At 43.4% G+C, this 14,345-nt stretch overlaps 1 protein-coding gene across 1 annotated transcript; it reads left to right on the top strand.

Moving 5' to 3' along the window:
- Positions 1 to 1,122: 1,122 nt before the first annotated feature.
- Positions 1,123 to 9,271, top strand: CRHBP (corticotropin releasing hormone binding protein). Its single transcript, XM_010019156.1, has 7 exons — positions 1,123 to 1,274; positions 1,701 to 1,794; positions 2,386 to 2,543; positions 4,548 to 4,758; positions 6,028 to 6,176; positions 7,503 to 7,620; positions 9,114 to 9,271. The coding sequence occupies exons 1-7, from the start codon at positions 1,194 to 1,196 to the stop codon at positions 9,269 to 9,271; spliced, it is 969 nt and encodes a 322-aa protein (XP_010017458.1). The 5' UTR covers positions 1,123 to 1,193.
- The last annotated feature ends 5,074 nt before the right edge of the window (positions 9,272 to 14,345 follow it).

The raw sequence follows: 14,345 nt of genomic DNA, 5'->3' as shown, positions 1-14,345 counted from the left end.
TTATAGTTACATTAAAGTAAACCATACTAATTACAGCATAATACGGTGAGAGCTACAGGCATACAGAGAGAGCAACATTTATTTATTTGCTATTTGACCAATAAGTTTGGTGAAACAGCAAGTAAATGTTCTATCTACAAGCCCTAAAGATGAAATCAGAAGCAGCAAACTAAAAGCTTTGAATCCTGGATCATGTTACAGGCATATATCTAAGTTTTGCTGAACCAAAATGATGATCTGACAGGGAAGCATAGAGCAGAAGGAGACATTAGCAAGAAGCCTGAGATGGGGAAGGGTTGTTATTGTCTGCAGAGTATTGATGGTTCATCTCGAGTCAGGGGAAAACAAGAATATACCCTGCAACTAATAGTTCTGCTGAATTAATGGTATTTAGTACTTGGCAGAGTTATGAATTTACATTCCCAGAGTCATCTTTCGAAGGTCTTTCTCACGTTTCCCTTCAGGATCAGGGCTGGAGCAGTATCAGCTATTCTGTGGGGGCTATGTCCTTGGGAATCCCAGGTTTTCCTGATTTCTGTATGAAAGCCATGTCTGGTGGGGAGAGCTGTCTGGTTTTGCCCGTTCTTGTGTCCCAGTTGCTGGCACAGGACCTGGAAGCCAGTGGGTCCCCCAGCCCCGAGGGGATGCTGACCCCAGGCTGCAAGCCTGGGTGGGATTCAGGTGTGCTCACCCAGGCCTGGCCAGTGGGAAGCCACTGGCATGAGTGCTGCGGAAAGCTGCATGTCACAGAGCAGCAGGAAGGAGGAAGGGAGTGCCTCGGGACTGGAACGCAGGAGAAGAGGAGAGAGGGATGCTCCTCATTCCTTGCTTTGGAGTAACTGGAACTAAAACCACTGTGTGAGTGCTCCGACTGCATGGGGACAGGCTCTTCTCCCCAGAGCTTTTCATCTCCACCAGAGAGATAAAAGACATCTGTCAGTGAGGGGAGTTCAACCGGCTTGAAAATCTGTGGCTGTGATTTGGACCCTCGTCATGCCCACGTACTGTGTCACTGCAAGAGGAATTCAGTTACCATAGGTTACCCTATCAGTACAGGGACCAAGTGCCTCCCCTCCCAACAGCTCTATAAAAAGAGTCTCTCCAAGATACCCCAGCGGCTCCTGCCTGCTGGCGCAGACCGGGAGAAACTTGGCCGTGGGGAGAGAGGGAGGGCTGCCAGAGGAGGTGTCAGCATGCCGTCTGCATTCCAGTTCCAGTGCCACTTCATTCTCATCTTCCTGGCAGCCTCCAAGGGGGAAACCAGATACCTAGAGGTGAGCAACGGGGCACCTTGCTGTGCTTTTAACTGCTGTCTTCTAACTTGTACTCCCAGGTTTCGAGCATTGTGTTTTTTCTTCTCTCCCCTTCTATTCCCACTCCGTCTTAAACATACACCTGGGTAACATTTAATGCAACAGTCCCACGCCATCCGCTTGTCCCCCAGTTTCTTTGTCCCTTTTCTCAAACTTGTATTTTTACTGAGGATTTGAGATTTGCTGTGCACTGAGCTGCTGGGCTCACCTCTTAGGTGTTAGGTTTGTTCCCCTTTACTGCAGGTTGGCAGCTTACTAACAGAGCTCTTCCACAGCTGCACTGCTTCTGGAGGAGGAATTTGAACTGCTGGTGCCTGTTCCTGAGAGTTGCAGGGAGGGGACTACATTTCACTTTGTCCCAGACTCTTGCCTTCTTTCCTTCACCAGGTGAGGGATGCTGGTGAAGATGAGCCCTTCCTACTCCTCAGCGAAGATCTGAAGCGAGAGCTGTCTGCAGGGCAGGTCTACCGGCGATCACTACGTGAGTTTCTTTGGTGTTCTGGTGGGGACCAGAGCTCAGGGCACAGGGAGGGGAAAGGGGCTATCTGAGAGTGACAGAGCTGCAGGCACCTTCTGCGAGGTGAGAAAGAAGAACAGCAAACTGTTAAAGTCCCAGAAAAACTGTGGTTGAGGCAGAGGGATTGAAATGGGGCTCTGAGAAGAGGTTGGGGCTCAGACCTGAGGGTCCTCAATAAAGAGAGGGTGGGGATTGGCCGCCCATGTCCCTGGCAATTATCACATCTCCAGGGCAGGTGGAAAAGCTGTCATTAGAGGGAAATCCAAAGGAACGGGGTATTTGTGCACTTGTGCACACACACACACACACAGTTTTCTGATCAGAGATGCTTTGACATGTCACCTCCCCCTACACCCCCCCTCACATTCTTGTGCTCACACTTGCAAGTTACTATTCATCCTCTGATGCTTGGCAGGCTCCTAATTGCTTTAGCTGGGTCGCCCTCTCCTCACCAGCAGCCAGGTCTCTGCGGGTCTCTCCTCACTCCCCCCTTCCCTGCACCACTGACGCTGGTGCTGGGTCTCCCTCCCCAGCAGGCTGTCTGTGTTTCTGCAGGGTGCATTGACATGCTGAGTATAGAGGGGCAGTTCACCTTCACCGCAGACCAACCGCAGCTGCACTGCGCTACCTTCTTCATCGGGGAGCCTGAGGAGCTCATCATGATAGACTACGACTTTGTAAACATCGACTGCAAAGGGGGTGATTTCCTGAAGGTAAGAAGCTGGCGAGTTCTGCTGCATGTTGCCTTCCTGACGTGTCAGACATTCGCTACATGTGGAAGGAGCAGGCGAATGCATGTGTGCATGAGTGTGTGTTTCTGTGTGTAGAACAGGCTCTCACAATGCAGCTGTCTCTGGGACAGCTGTTTCTCCCCCCTGAGGCACTTTGGATATGTCTCCCGCATTACTACCCCCTAAAGCACAGTCAGACACAAGCTGAGGATCCCTCTCCAAACTGCATCACCAGCCCTCCTGAACTGTTCCAGGAGCACCTCTGCTGAGTGTCCATACCTGGGAAACTGACTGAAGTTTGGTCAGTATGAGCTGAGCCTGTCAGACCCATGAGGAGGGTTTTCTCATTGCATGCAAGCCCTGCAGATAATGATACAGCTTTTACTGCCTCAGGACCTCTGCTCACAGGTCACTTAACATCAGCTTATTAATCAGTGGATCACTGCAGGCTTTCTTTCAAATGGCCCCACTAGAGCTTTTCAGGGTGTTTGCCCTCAACAGAAGGAGGTTTGTGACTCAGGGCCATTTATATTCCCCTATCAAAAAAACTTCACCAGTGCATTTTGTTGGCAGGCAGAGCATTGACCAAGATCTGAACTCGGGTCAGGATTGCAGAGAAGGCTGCTCTTCGCACCTTGCTCTCTGCTCTTTATGCTCCAGTGGTTGTGCACAGCACAGACCCCTTCCCACCCAGTGGCAAGTTATGGTCTAGGAAGAGGAAAGCTCCCCTTCAGCCCTTTCCTTGTGTCCCTTTCTTGGAGAGATGCTGTTCCCCTGCTTGCTTTACCCTAGGGAATCCTGTCCCTCCCATACCCTTGGATGTCATCTCTTCCCATGTTGTTATACAGAGACTGACTTCAGCTTGATTTGGGTCCAAGAATTTTGTGCGTAGACTTACTTACAGCCACTTATGGAGGATAGAAAAATCTCTGAGGCTTTATAAAGGTTTCCCTCCTTTGATCATAGGGTCCCAGTTTCTGCATTATACCACTGTATTTATGCACACAGGTTTTCCCTTGTGTAATTTGAGCAACCACGTCTCGTTAGTTCAGAAAATTTATAGTTCTGGTAAATCCAGAGACTCATACTGCATTTTTATCATGAGGAATTCCTACACATACATTAAGATTACTCACTGAAGCAATGGCAGGATCTGGTCCTTGTGTTTTCCAAGTACTGACTGGACGATAGAAAGAATTACTGGGTGGGAGCAGGTAGGAGGGAATTGAAACAGGCAACTGTGAAGCTATGCTAGAATTTAATACAGATTTCTAGTTCTGACACATTTTCCTGAAGACAGTGAGGGCAAATAATTTGTTGTTGTTGTGAAGGAAAGATTTGTAGAGGTTGCTGCTTAAGGTCCTGCCAAATAGGCGGCATTTGTTCTGCTTTCTAGCAATTAGGATTAGCTGAAAGAAAGAGGAGAGAGCTATACCTCTGCCAATAATTCCTCCCTAAAGCTTTATTGTATTCCAATACCTCTGGAAGGCCTCCAGGCCCTTAATGACAAGCTGCAGAATATGAATGGTGGAAAATTTCAGGCCAGATCAATGGACTTACTGCCCTGAGTTTGAGAGAGTGACTTATGTTTCATGTGGCTTCCAAATTAAGCTGGTAAAGAACTTCTCTTAGTAATAAAGAAATTGAAATAGTAAGGAATAATAATAAGAAGAAAAAAGATGCAAATGTGATGATGCTGTAGCAAAAAAGAGCTGCTTCCCTCAAAAATAGCCACCAATATTGTCACCTGAAGGAAATAAAGAAAAATAAAATCAAAATTTATATGTACGCATTTCCTAAATACCGGCTGAAGCTACAATAGTCAGTTATATAGCAGGAAATTGATGAATACAAAGAATATTTGTTTTTAATTGGTGGCTTTGAATAGGCAATCTGGTGTCAAAATAAAACTCTGTAATATTTCATGTTACTCTTCTAACAGAGTGATAAGCAAAAGCCTTGTTTTCAATTTTTGAACCCCTATAGGTATTTGATGGTTGGATACTCAAAGGAGAGAAATTTCCCAGTTCCGTGGACCATCCCCTTCCTACTTCCCAAAGATACATAGATTTTTGTGAAAGTGGCAATATTGAGAAGAGCATCAGGTCATCGCAGAATGTGGCAATGATCTTCTTCAGGATTCACCAGCCGGGGAATGGATTTACCATCACAGTCAAGAAAATCACCAACCTCTTTCGTAAGTCTGCATTTTATACCATCTAATGGGCTTGAGTTTGGGGCAGGAAGCAAAATAAATGTGTTGATTTGCATTGAATTCTCTCACTGGCATTATCTGCCCTGACACAGCTCCAGTAGCTCCAGTGGAGCCATGCACACCTGCACGTCTGAGGATTTGACTCAGGCCCAGTGTGCATCTCAAGAAAAAAAGTCAGTGAAGTGTAAAAGGTAGCTTAGGCACAGCTTTAGAATTCAGGGCAGAAGGCTCTTTCTTCCAAAGATTTTTTCAAATCTAACATGTCGTGTTCCAGCACACTTGGCTAGAACAAATAGTATTAATTTAGAGTTTAACCTCAGTGATTTCTTGATCTGGGTGAACAATGAGGTAAAATATTTGAAACAGATCAACAGCGAAACCATTATATTGAACATTATGTGACAGTTATGAATGATATATGATCCCAAGGACCTATTTGCAAGTTCTTTTGTTAAGCCCGTGAGCTCGCAAGGCACAAATATTGGTCACTTGCATCATTCTTCTGAGAGGGGACATGACATTTAACAATTATTGTTCAGGCCAGTCTGGCTTATCTGCTTCACTATGCAAAGGGTGAAGATGATGGCCTGACTGCCTTATTCTTACGCCAAGTTGTTCAGACACAAGCCTGCAAGCTGGGTCTCCATACTGGTAGGGCTTCCGTGCCCATGGATGTGATTACTGTGTGTAGTTGCTGAAGGTGGCTTGTCATTCATCAGCCTGCTGAAGCAGCTGTAGGCCTCCAGGTCTGTGTGGAGGATCCCTTGGGTTGCACATGCAGATGATATTCCCTTACCTGAACTGTTAAGCTTGAACTCAAAAATAAAATCAGCATGTATCTGCTCTAGTTTCAATCTAAGAGAAGTTAAGGAACTCCACTTAAGAGCAGCAGAATAGGGCTTAGAGGCTTGCTGGCAATACCAGGTGATAACCACTCAAAGCTAAACAGAAGGCGTGCATCCATATTTAGCCTCCCTAAAACTGGAAAACAATGTGAGCCCCTGATGTATGGATTTGAGGTGTGAGCTCTCCCACTGACTGCTTTACCCTCAAGTTCTGCCAGACCTCATGCTACACACCAAGCAATGGACAAGGAATTTTTAGGGAACAAATACTATGCAAGAACACCAGCATTTATTGTCACTCTCAGTAATTCAATCATCTATTCTTTGTTAGTACTGAAAGTACATAATTTTGCTACTAGCAGTAGTGACTGAGCAAGTAATTCTTGTACCTTCTCCTGTGCTGCAGCTTGCAATGTCATCTCTCAGACTCCCTCAGGAAGGTTTACCTTGGTCATTCCTCATCAGCACAGAAACTGCAGCTTCTCCATAATATACCCAGTGGTGATAAAAATATCTGATCTTATCCTGGGGCATTTAAATGGCCTCTTTTTAAAGGTGAGTTGTTTGTTTCCTAAGAAATTCTACCATGTGCAGTTTTCCTGGTCACAGGAGAGGGAAGCAGGTGAAGCAGGGATAGCCTGTGGCATGGATGCTAGGGCATGTGCACTCTGGGCCCCGTTTCCACACCCTGGGGGTTCTGGTTTCCCCCCAAATATGAAAGCTGGTTATGTCTCCGTTGCTATTGTCTTTGTAATGTTGCAGAGGCAGTCAAATTATGCAAGGCACCATTAATGCATGTAAATATTGGTTGCCATAACAAAGGGTAAGAATTTCATTAGAAAGAAAGGAGTGCTTTCTGTCTGTATTTAAACTAATGAAAGCAGCAACCATTCTGAACAGAAAAAGAAGACTTGGGTTAGATAGTGAGGTATTAGCATGGAGAAAATATAAAGGTGCTCACAACTGATTCCATGCTCAGCATGCTGAGCATCCACTGCTTCATTAGCATGGGGCTGGGGTTTGGCCACAGCACTTGGTGCTTCGTGATGACCAGCAGGAAATGACAAGTGCTGTTGGTGGTCACCTGTGCCTGGGAGGTCTACGAAGGTGCAAATTCCAAAATATCCAGAAGGGTACGAGGAAGAAAGGTTGTTTTCTGCAGCCACTGAGGCTGGCAGCCTAGATCCTTCATGGGCACTACCAGTGTCTGAGCAAACCAGGCTTTCAGAGATGAGCAAATGAGCTGACTTACTCAGCAGTGGGCAGAAAAGGGATAATCGCAGAAAAAAATGAAGAAATCAAGCAATTAAATAGCACCATATGGGTGAAAGCCCAAAGGTGTACAAGGTGTCCATGCAAAATGTTTTTGGCACACATCATTAGTTTTCAGGAAAAGAATGCTTATGGGTCTAATATACAGTGAGCCATTGTCATCATACAAAACTACTCTTTCAGTTAATTCCTACTTTAATTAAACTTCGCCAAAAGCAACACTTACTGCTTAGGAATATGTCTGACATAGTGGAACTTAAGTTCCAGCATGCCAGCTGAGTGCACAAATGCAGCCCCTGCCTGTATTAATTTGATTACATGTCTAAACATCCGGAATCAGACTGCTTATCTGCACTAAAAGAAATTGAATCAACACCTTAACTGCTTGTCAGCAATTTTCACAGCCTACTTAGGTCTTTCTTCAGAGTCCCTTTGGAAATTAACTGACTAATGTCAAATTGAAGTAGTATCGTTCAGGATAAAAACAGCCTGATTTCGTACAGGTTTGGGCATGGAGAACTAAAACCTACTGGTGGCTGCAGCTGTGTCTAGAGAACTGCTACCTTTTCAAGATAAATTATAAATAACTGTTAATCTCCACCTTTTCAGAAACCATCAGCAGGCTGTGCAGGAATGGGAGATTTTGTAGAGCTGCTGGGAGGAACTGGCTTAGACCCATCCAAGATGTTTCCACTTGCTGATCTCTGTCACTCTTTTCATGGATCTGGTAAGAACTCTTCCTTCCGCTTACCTGCACGTGATAAAATAACTAGCTAGAAGGAGTCATACAGAGGCCCCCCACACCTGGATTTCCTGCTAGACTTGTAAACTTCACATCTAGCAGAACATTACGGCTAGAGCTATTTGAGCCTGTGGCTGGGCCATGTTCACAGTACATCCACAAACACCTTCACTTGCCCCTGCATTAATTTTATAACAAAGTTATACTTATTTTTTAAATGCTTGTCTTGTAATACATAGGAGTGTCAACAGATAGAGGAGCCTGGAAATTCATAACAAATGAAGGCAGAGTGGTTACATTTTCAGCTAAGGAGTTTTTTCTCAGTTACTCAGTGTTTCCAAAGCTTCCTTTTCTGCTGCAGGAGTAACACATTCCCCCAAAGCCTCAGATCTCCCACTCTCTGCTTTGAACCCTGGAGGAGCTCTGTTCCTGTTTCACTATCTTGCCATGTCAGTGACCTATTTTTCCCCTTAAAATTGATAATTTCCAGTTTCCCTGATATTCAGTACAGCAGAGTACCAAGTGTTGCAGTGGTGTGACAGACAAGCCCCTGTGGCACATGTGTTGTACCTCAGGAGTATGAACAGGTACATTGAGAAGCAGCGTTTCCACAGGGCTGGAGAACAGGCATGTGTCTGGCACTTCGTCCATGTGGTATCCTTTTGCCTTTCATCACACCACAGCTTCATTGTCTAGGCACTGTTCAAAGCTTTAACTGGCAAGCACTCGTGCTGAGTGAATACTGAGCTCTGTGATGAGATTAAAATGTGCTTTCCTGGTGGTGAGAAGGAAGGGAAATCCCACCTCAACAGTCCTGCTCTCTCGATGACCCACCAGATTTCTCCTCCAGTGAGGAAGATGCTCCAAGTTTCCCTAATGAAACAGGCTTTGCCAAACCCCTGCTCAAGTGGCTCATCTAAAGCAGTAGCTAGTGGTAGACTTGATTTCCCCCCGAGTGAGTCTGTATGCTGGGCACTGCCATTTGAGTTTGTCTTGGTGGGACTCTCACATGCCTTTGTTACTCTGAAGAACTTCCTTATGCACAAACCCACTAATTTGTCTAACAGAAAACAGTTCAATATTGTTCATTTTTGATATCTTCAGGGTAGTGCACCATTTCCCTTACCCATTGGTCCTGGTATCTAACAGTAGCATACCTTATCTTCCTAAGACATCTGCACCATGTCTATCTATGCATATATAAAACTGTAGGTGAATGAGAAGTGAGTGGCATTTGCATGCGCAAAGGTTACAACACTTGATTAAATACCCAAGCCATTGTACAGTAAAATTAACAAATACAAAAGAAGGTATCTAGTCAGCAATACCACCACTGACTGGTCATACACACAAATTTGCTTTGTTTCCGAAATTGTGTTTATCAGTACTTTGTAATTCTCAACACTACATATCTTTTTCCTCTCCCTTTCATATAAGTGTATCTTTAAATCTCCTTAATATCTCTTTTCCCTAATTAGCACAAATGAAAATTGGCTGTGACAATACCGTGCTGAGAATGGTCTCCAGTGGCAAACATATCAACCGTGTGACATTTGAGTATCACCAAATCGATCTGCAGGAAACAGAAAACAGGAAGGAGAACAGCATTGAGGAATTCTGCTTTCCTAGTATCTGAAAACCAGGTCACACATTTTCACATAGATAATGAAATAAGGTTCTGATGAATTGAAAAATATGTATTTTTCCTTTAACCAGCTGTTATTATCAAATCTTTCTACAGTACAAGCATATTTCTTTTTCATACAAATCAGTCATTCCCATGAGCAAGCAAGAAAAAGCAACCAATATATTAATCTTTGTTACTATCAAGATATTTTTTCTGCAGAATTTAAGCTCATTTACCATACCCAAAATCAATAGCAAGAACAGAAGGCTATGTTTCCCATATTAGAAAAACATAAAAAACCCCTTTGTGTATCTAGTCTGAGAAACCCACAATAAGTAAAAACTTCTTACAGCAACTTTATCCTTTTATATCAGGTATAAACAAAAAAATTAGATGGTGGAATACACTTCCAGTTTTGTAAGAGGAAACCCAACATTAGTGTGTGTAAAAACTACTGGTCTGTTTATGACTATAAATGTACTATTTATTTCTAATGACATGTTTTTAATAAAAATTTATAGCATGGAAACTTCCTTACATAAATCCAAATGTAAATAAATACATTTAAAGAGTTGGCAAAACGTTATTATGTTGTATTTTTCTGAAGAGCTCTTTCAGCATTCTGGTTAAACTTCCCAAGTCTTGTGCAATTTTCTGGAAATGATGATTTTGAACATATGTTACTGTAAAACTGTGAACTATTAAAGTAACATTACGGGCAGAAATTTAGTTTGCCAATGTTGTGTACACCTTCAAGTGGAGTACATTCCAGCTGTACACTTACTGACACTTTCTGTGCTGAAGGATTTTGGTCAGGTATCCTGGTAACCTGTGGAGGCACAGATACACAAGTACAGATTCATTTTTTAGAGACCTTTGGTGTCCCAGAAGAGGACTGTAAACCTGGAGAGCTCTAGGAAGCACAGTGCAGCAGAGGACCAGAGTTGTGTCCTAGCTTGGAAGGAGATACATGGACTGATTCATATGTTTTCTGGGAGTACTACCTGGGAATAGTGAGACCAGATTGTTCCTCCTCTGATGTTCAATTAACAGTCAACACTGATTAATCCAGTTACATGCTGGACATCTTCAGCACTGCCTTGTGGTTCTTAATCTCACAGTCAGTCACCAAAAATCAAGTGTCTTGAGTGTTCAGCAGCTCTGAAGCTAATCCCTCCTGACTGAAGTGGGTGAAAACTACAGTATGCCTCAGTCTCTCCCTTTGTAGGGTTTTGGGACCACAGTTTTGGTGACTGACTCATGAAGAGAGGGATGTGTTTGGCAGAACTGGTCAGACTCAGGCAAGTGTGTCCATCCTGCAGGACTGTGTTTATAGAAAAGGTGGGGGTTGTGAAAATGTTTTGCTTTGTTCCAAAAAGACCAGGCAAAGCTGCTGCTGGCTACCACGAGGCATGGAGCCTGGCTCAGGATTCTGATCCAGCCCCATGCAACCCATCAAGGGCTTCCTGGGCCCCAGGTGTGGTGCTGGCAGCACTGGCATGGTTACCCAGCACCAGAGACATTGAAACATTGAAAAAGGAAAAAATAAAAATCAGGACTCAAAGAGATACCATTTCTCCTGGGAAAACTTGCAGTGACAGAGGATCTCTGTCCCCCAGCATCACACTCAGCTTACCCTTTCTGGGTGCCTGCCACTTTCAGGGTGGCTTTAACTGCATCCAGCCCCACCAGCCTTTCCTGGGCACCCTTTGGTGAACCAGGACAGGTTTCTGGGCTGTACAGTTTGGGAACAAGCTCGTAGGTTCCCTTATTAGACTGTACCTATCCACATGCCTACCTGAACACTGGGGAGAGGTAGAAGTCTGTAAAAGTACTGCTCCTTGGTCACTAAGAAACATCAGAGGAGCTGAAATACCAACAACAGATATAGTTCAGGACTAGATCACCTTTGAAGATAAACTCACAATCTCTTGCTTAGTGCAGTTCAATAGTGGTATTTCCCACCTTTCAGTTTTATGTGGTACTTTTTTTTTTCACATGCAGGAAAACCAGGGGCTCAGACCCAGTCGGCATGGTTCTTGAAGGGCAGGTCCTGCTGGAACAACCTGAGCTCATTCTATGACAAGGTGACCCTTGTAAATTGTGGTCAGTGGTATGAGGTTCAACAAGGCAAAATGCCAGGTCCTGCACTTGAGCCGCAGCAACCCCATGCAATGCTCCAGACTTGGGGAAGAGTGGCTCAAAAGTTGCTCATCAAAAAGGACCTGGGGGAGCTGATTGATGGAGCTGAACAAGCAGCTTGTGCCCAGGCAGCCAAGAAAGCCAACGGCATCCTGGCCTGTATCAGCAATAGTGTGGCAGCAGGGCCAGGGCAGTGATCATCCCCCTGCAATGGGCACTGGTGAGGCTGCACCTCAAATCCTGTGTTCAGTTCTGGGCCCCTCACTGCAAGAGGTGCCAGAGCAGGTACAGAGAAGGGCAGCAGAGCTGGTGAAGGGTCTGGAGCACAAGTGTGATGAGGAATGGCTGAGAGAACTGGGGTTGTTTAGTCTGGAGAAGAGAAGGCTCAGGGGACACCTTATTGCTCCCTACAACCACCTGAAAGGAGGATGGAGTGAGGTGGTGGCTGGTCTCTCCTCCCAAGTAACAAGTGATAGGACAAGAGGAAATGGCCTCAATGCTGTGCCAAGGGAGGTTTAGACTAGATATTAGGAAAAATTTCTTCATTAAAGGGTGTTCAGGCACTGGAACAGGCTGCCCAGGGAAGGGGTAGAATCATTATCCCCGGGAGGGTTCAAAAACCAGATGAAGTCCTCAGTGCCGTGATTAGTGGTGGTCTTGGCAGTCCTGGGGTAAAGGTTGGACTTAATGATTTTAAAGGTCTTTTCCAACTTAGTTGATTCTATGATTCTATCACTTAAGTACCTCCAAATCACCAAGGCCTTAAAGAAAAGACACTTATGTTCAGAAGGTTTAGATTTCTCTTTCCATAGTACACAGAAGTGGAGTCTATTACTAAGAAAACACTGTTATAGACAAAGGACAATGAAAAACAAGACTTGGTGTAGGACAGCACCATATATTGCTATTGCTCCATGCATAATAATCGAATACATCATGATTTTCCCAGAACTGCTTGTCACTTCCCTACTCCTTTTAATCAACATAAATTTAGGCAGCACCATCAATGACATCACTCCAGTCTGTTGCCTGTCTTGGAAAAACCCAGACCACAGCCAGTCAGGCATTCTTTGGTCTGTGCTTTAAGGTCCGCCTAATGCAGAAAATCAATAGTCACTTTGATCTGTGTACCTGTATTAAAGAAGGCCCTCATCATTTCAGGAGTTGCAGAACTTCAGTCACAAGTAGTCAACTTATAGATGTCAAATGTCACAATGCCTCCAGGGTTTAGTTTTGGAAAGTAGGGAAATAAGTATCCTCGTGAATGAAAAGAAAGGAAACCAAGGCAATAAAAGCACTGTAAGAAGAAATAAAAAACCAAACAAACCAAACCAAAACAACAAAACCCACCAAAAAAAAAAAAAAAAGGAAAGTAAAAAAGAAAAGAAAACAAACAAAAAACAAAACAACAAAAAACAATGAACACACACCCCCAAACAACAGCAACAAAAAAAAAGCAGAGAAGCAGCTACTAAAAATTTGCAAAAGGGAAAAAAAAATAAGAAATCAGGATGAGAAATATGTCAATAACATGAATATATGTTGAAAGAAGCAAGAAAATAACTTGGGGACTAACCAGGTTGTACCATGGAGGCCTACAAGAGCTGGAAAGACTCTCAGGAATTTAAAAAAAAAAAAAAAAAAATCAAGTTCCTAATAATAAAACTGAACAAAGGACTTCGAAGAGGCACTGTGTGGAAATGTTGGCTTAGAGAAGAAATTGTATGTCCAGAATTTAGAAACTCTGACATCTGTCACTGTAAGCAAAATCACACAAACCACAACTAAAGTTAAAATCTAGTAAGTTGACAGGAGAAAATGCAAGTGACAGGCTTTGTGAAGATTCTTGGTAGAGAATTAACCATTTCACCTTTTTGATTTGGCATCAGCACTGAGTTTCTCTTAGAGAAGTGATGTAAAAGGTGGCATGATACCACAAGAATAGCACTACAGAGCATAGGAGCACCATGCTAGATTTAGAAAGAAAACCACTGAACTTGAACTCATCGGTCAGCCAACACTTAAGAAACAACTGAAAAACTCCACAGCACCACAGAAACTACAAAGGAAACTGGAGTTAAAAATTGTTGTTTCCAGGGAAAGGAAAAAAACACATCAATTCTTAGTGGAATCTCAACCTTGGAAGACAGAGGGACATAGAACATGAATCAACTTCTGCATTTCTGTACTAACGTATAATCCAGGGTGGCTGTTCAGGAAAAACAATGTAGTGAGTCGCCCAGAGGGAGGCTAAATTTCCCACCTTGGTTAACATTTAACAATTAAAAGTCTTCTACTTAAAGACCACACAATAAATCTTCAGCTTAATTGTTGTTTTCATCTTTGCCATGTATAAATGAAATAAATTAATAACAATTGCAGAGATTTATTGGAGAGTGATAAGTCTTTGTTGTTGAAATTACCCAGAAGAGAAGATGGAAATATTCTGGAGGCAGAGGGGAAAAACCCTGAGCACTTGTACCCATAGAAGTGCCCTAGACATTTGAAAGAATCAGTCAGCTGAAATAACGTTCATTAAGAGTTTTCTGACAATGGAAAGGGTAGCATTTTTATGGGCTCTATCAACACAGAGCATGTGCCAAAAGCCATTTAAAATAGGTCTTGATACAGGAATAGACACAGACTTGTTCATGAGCTTTGGGATTTTTAAGAGAAAACAAAACAAAACAAAACTGTTCAGGAATTAAGGATTATTATCAACAAGTAAAAGTGTAGTAGAAATGTTTTATTAAGGTTAGAATTGCTGCCTTTAGAGGTAAAAACTCAGCAGAACAATTGTAACTGAGAAAGAATGACTGTAGTGAAGTGTTACAATGATTTCTTGTTTTGTGAGTTGACCGTCTGTTCTCAGAATTAGATTCTTTGTTCTTAAATCAAGGACGAAAAATTACAGACTTCTTGGCAGTAAGGTGCAATTACT

This window comes from Nestor notabilis, unplaced genomic scaffold, assembly GCF_000696875.1.
Source record: "Nestor notabilis isolate BGI_N333 unplaced genomic scaffold, ASM69687v1 scaffold21517, whole genome shotgun sequence".
Classification (NCBI taxonomy): domain Eukaryota; kingdom Metazoa; phylum Chordata; class Aves; order Psittaciformes; family Psittacidae; genus Nestor; species Nestor notabilis.
Note: the sequence above shows the minus strand (reverse complement) of the source record. Positions and strands in the feature narration are given on the sequence as shown.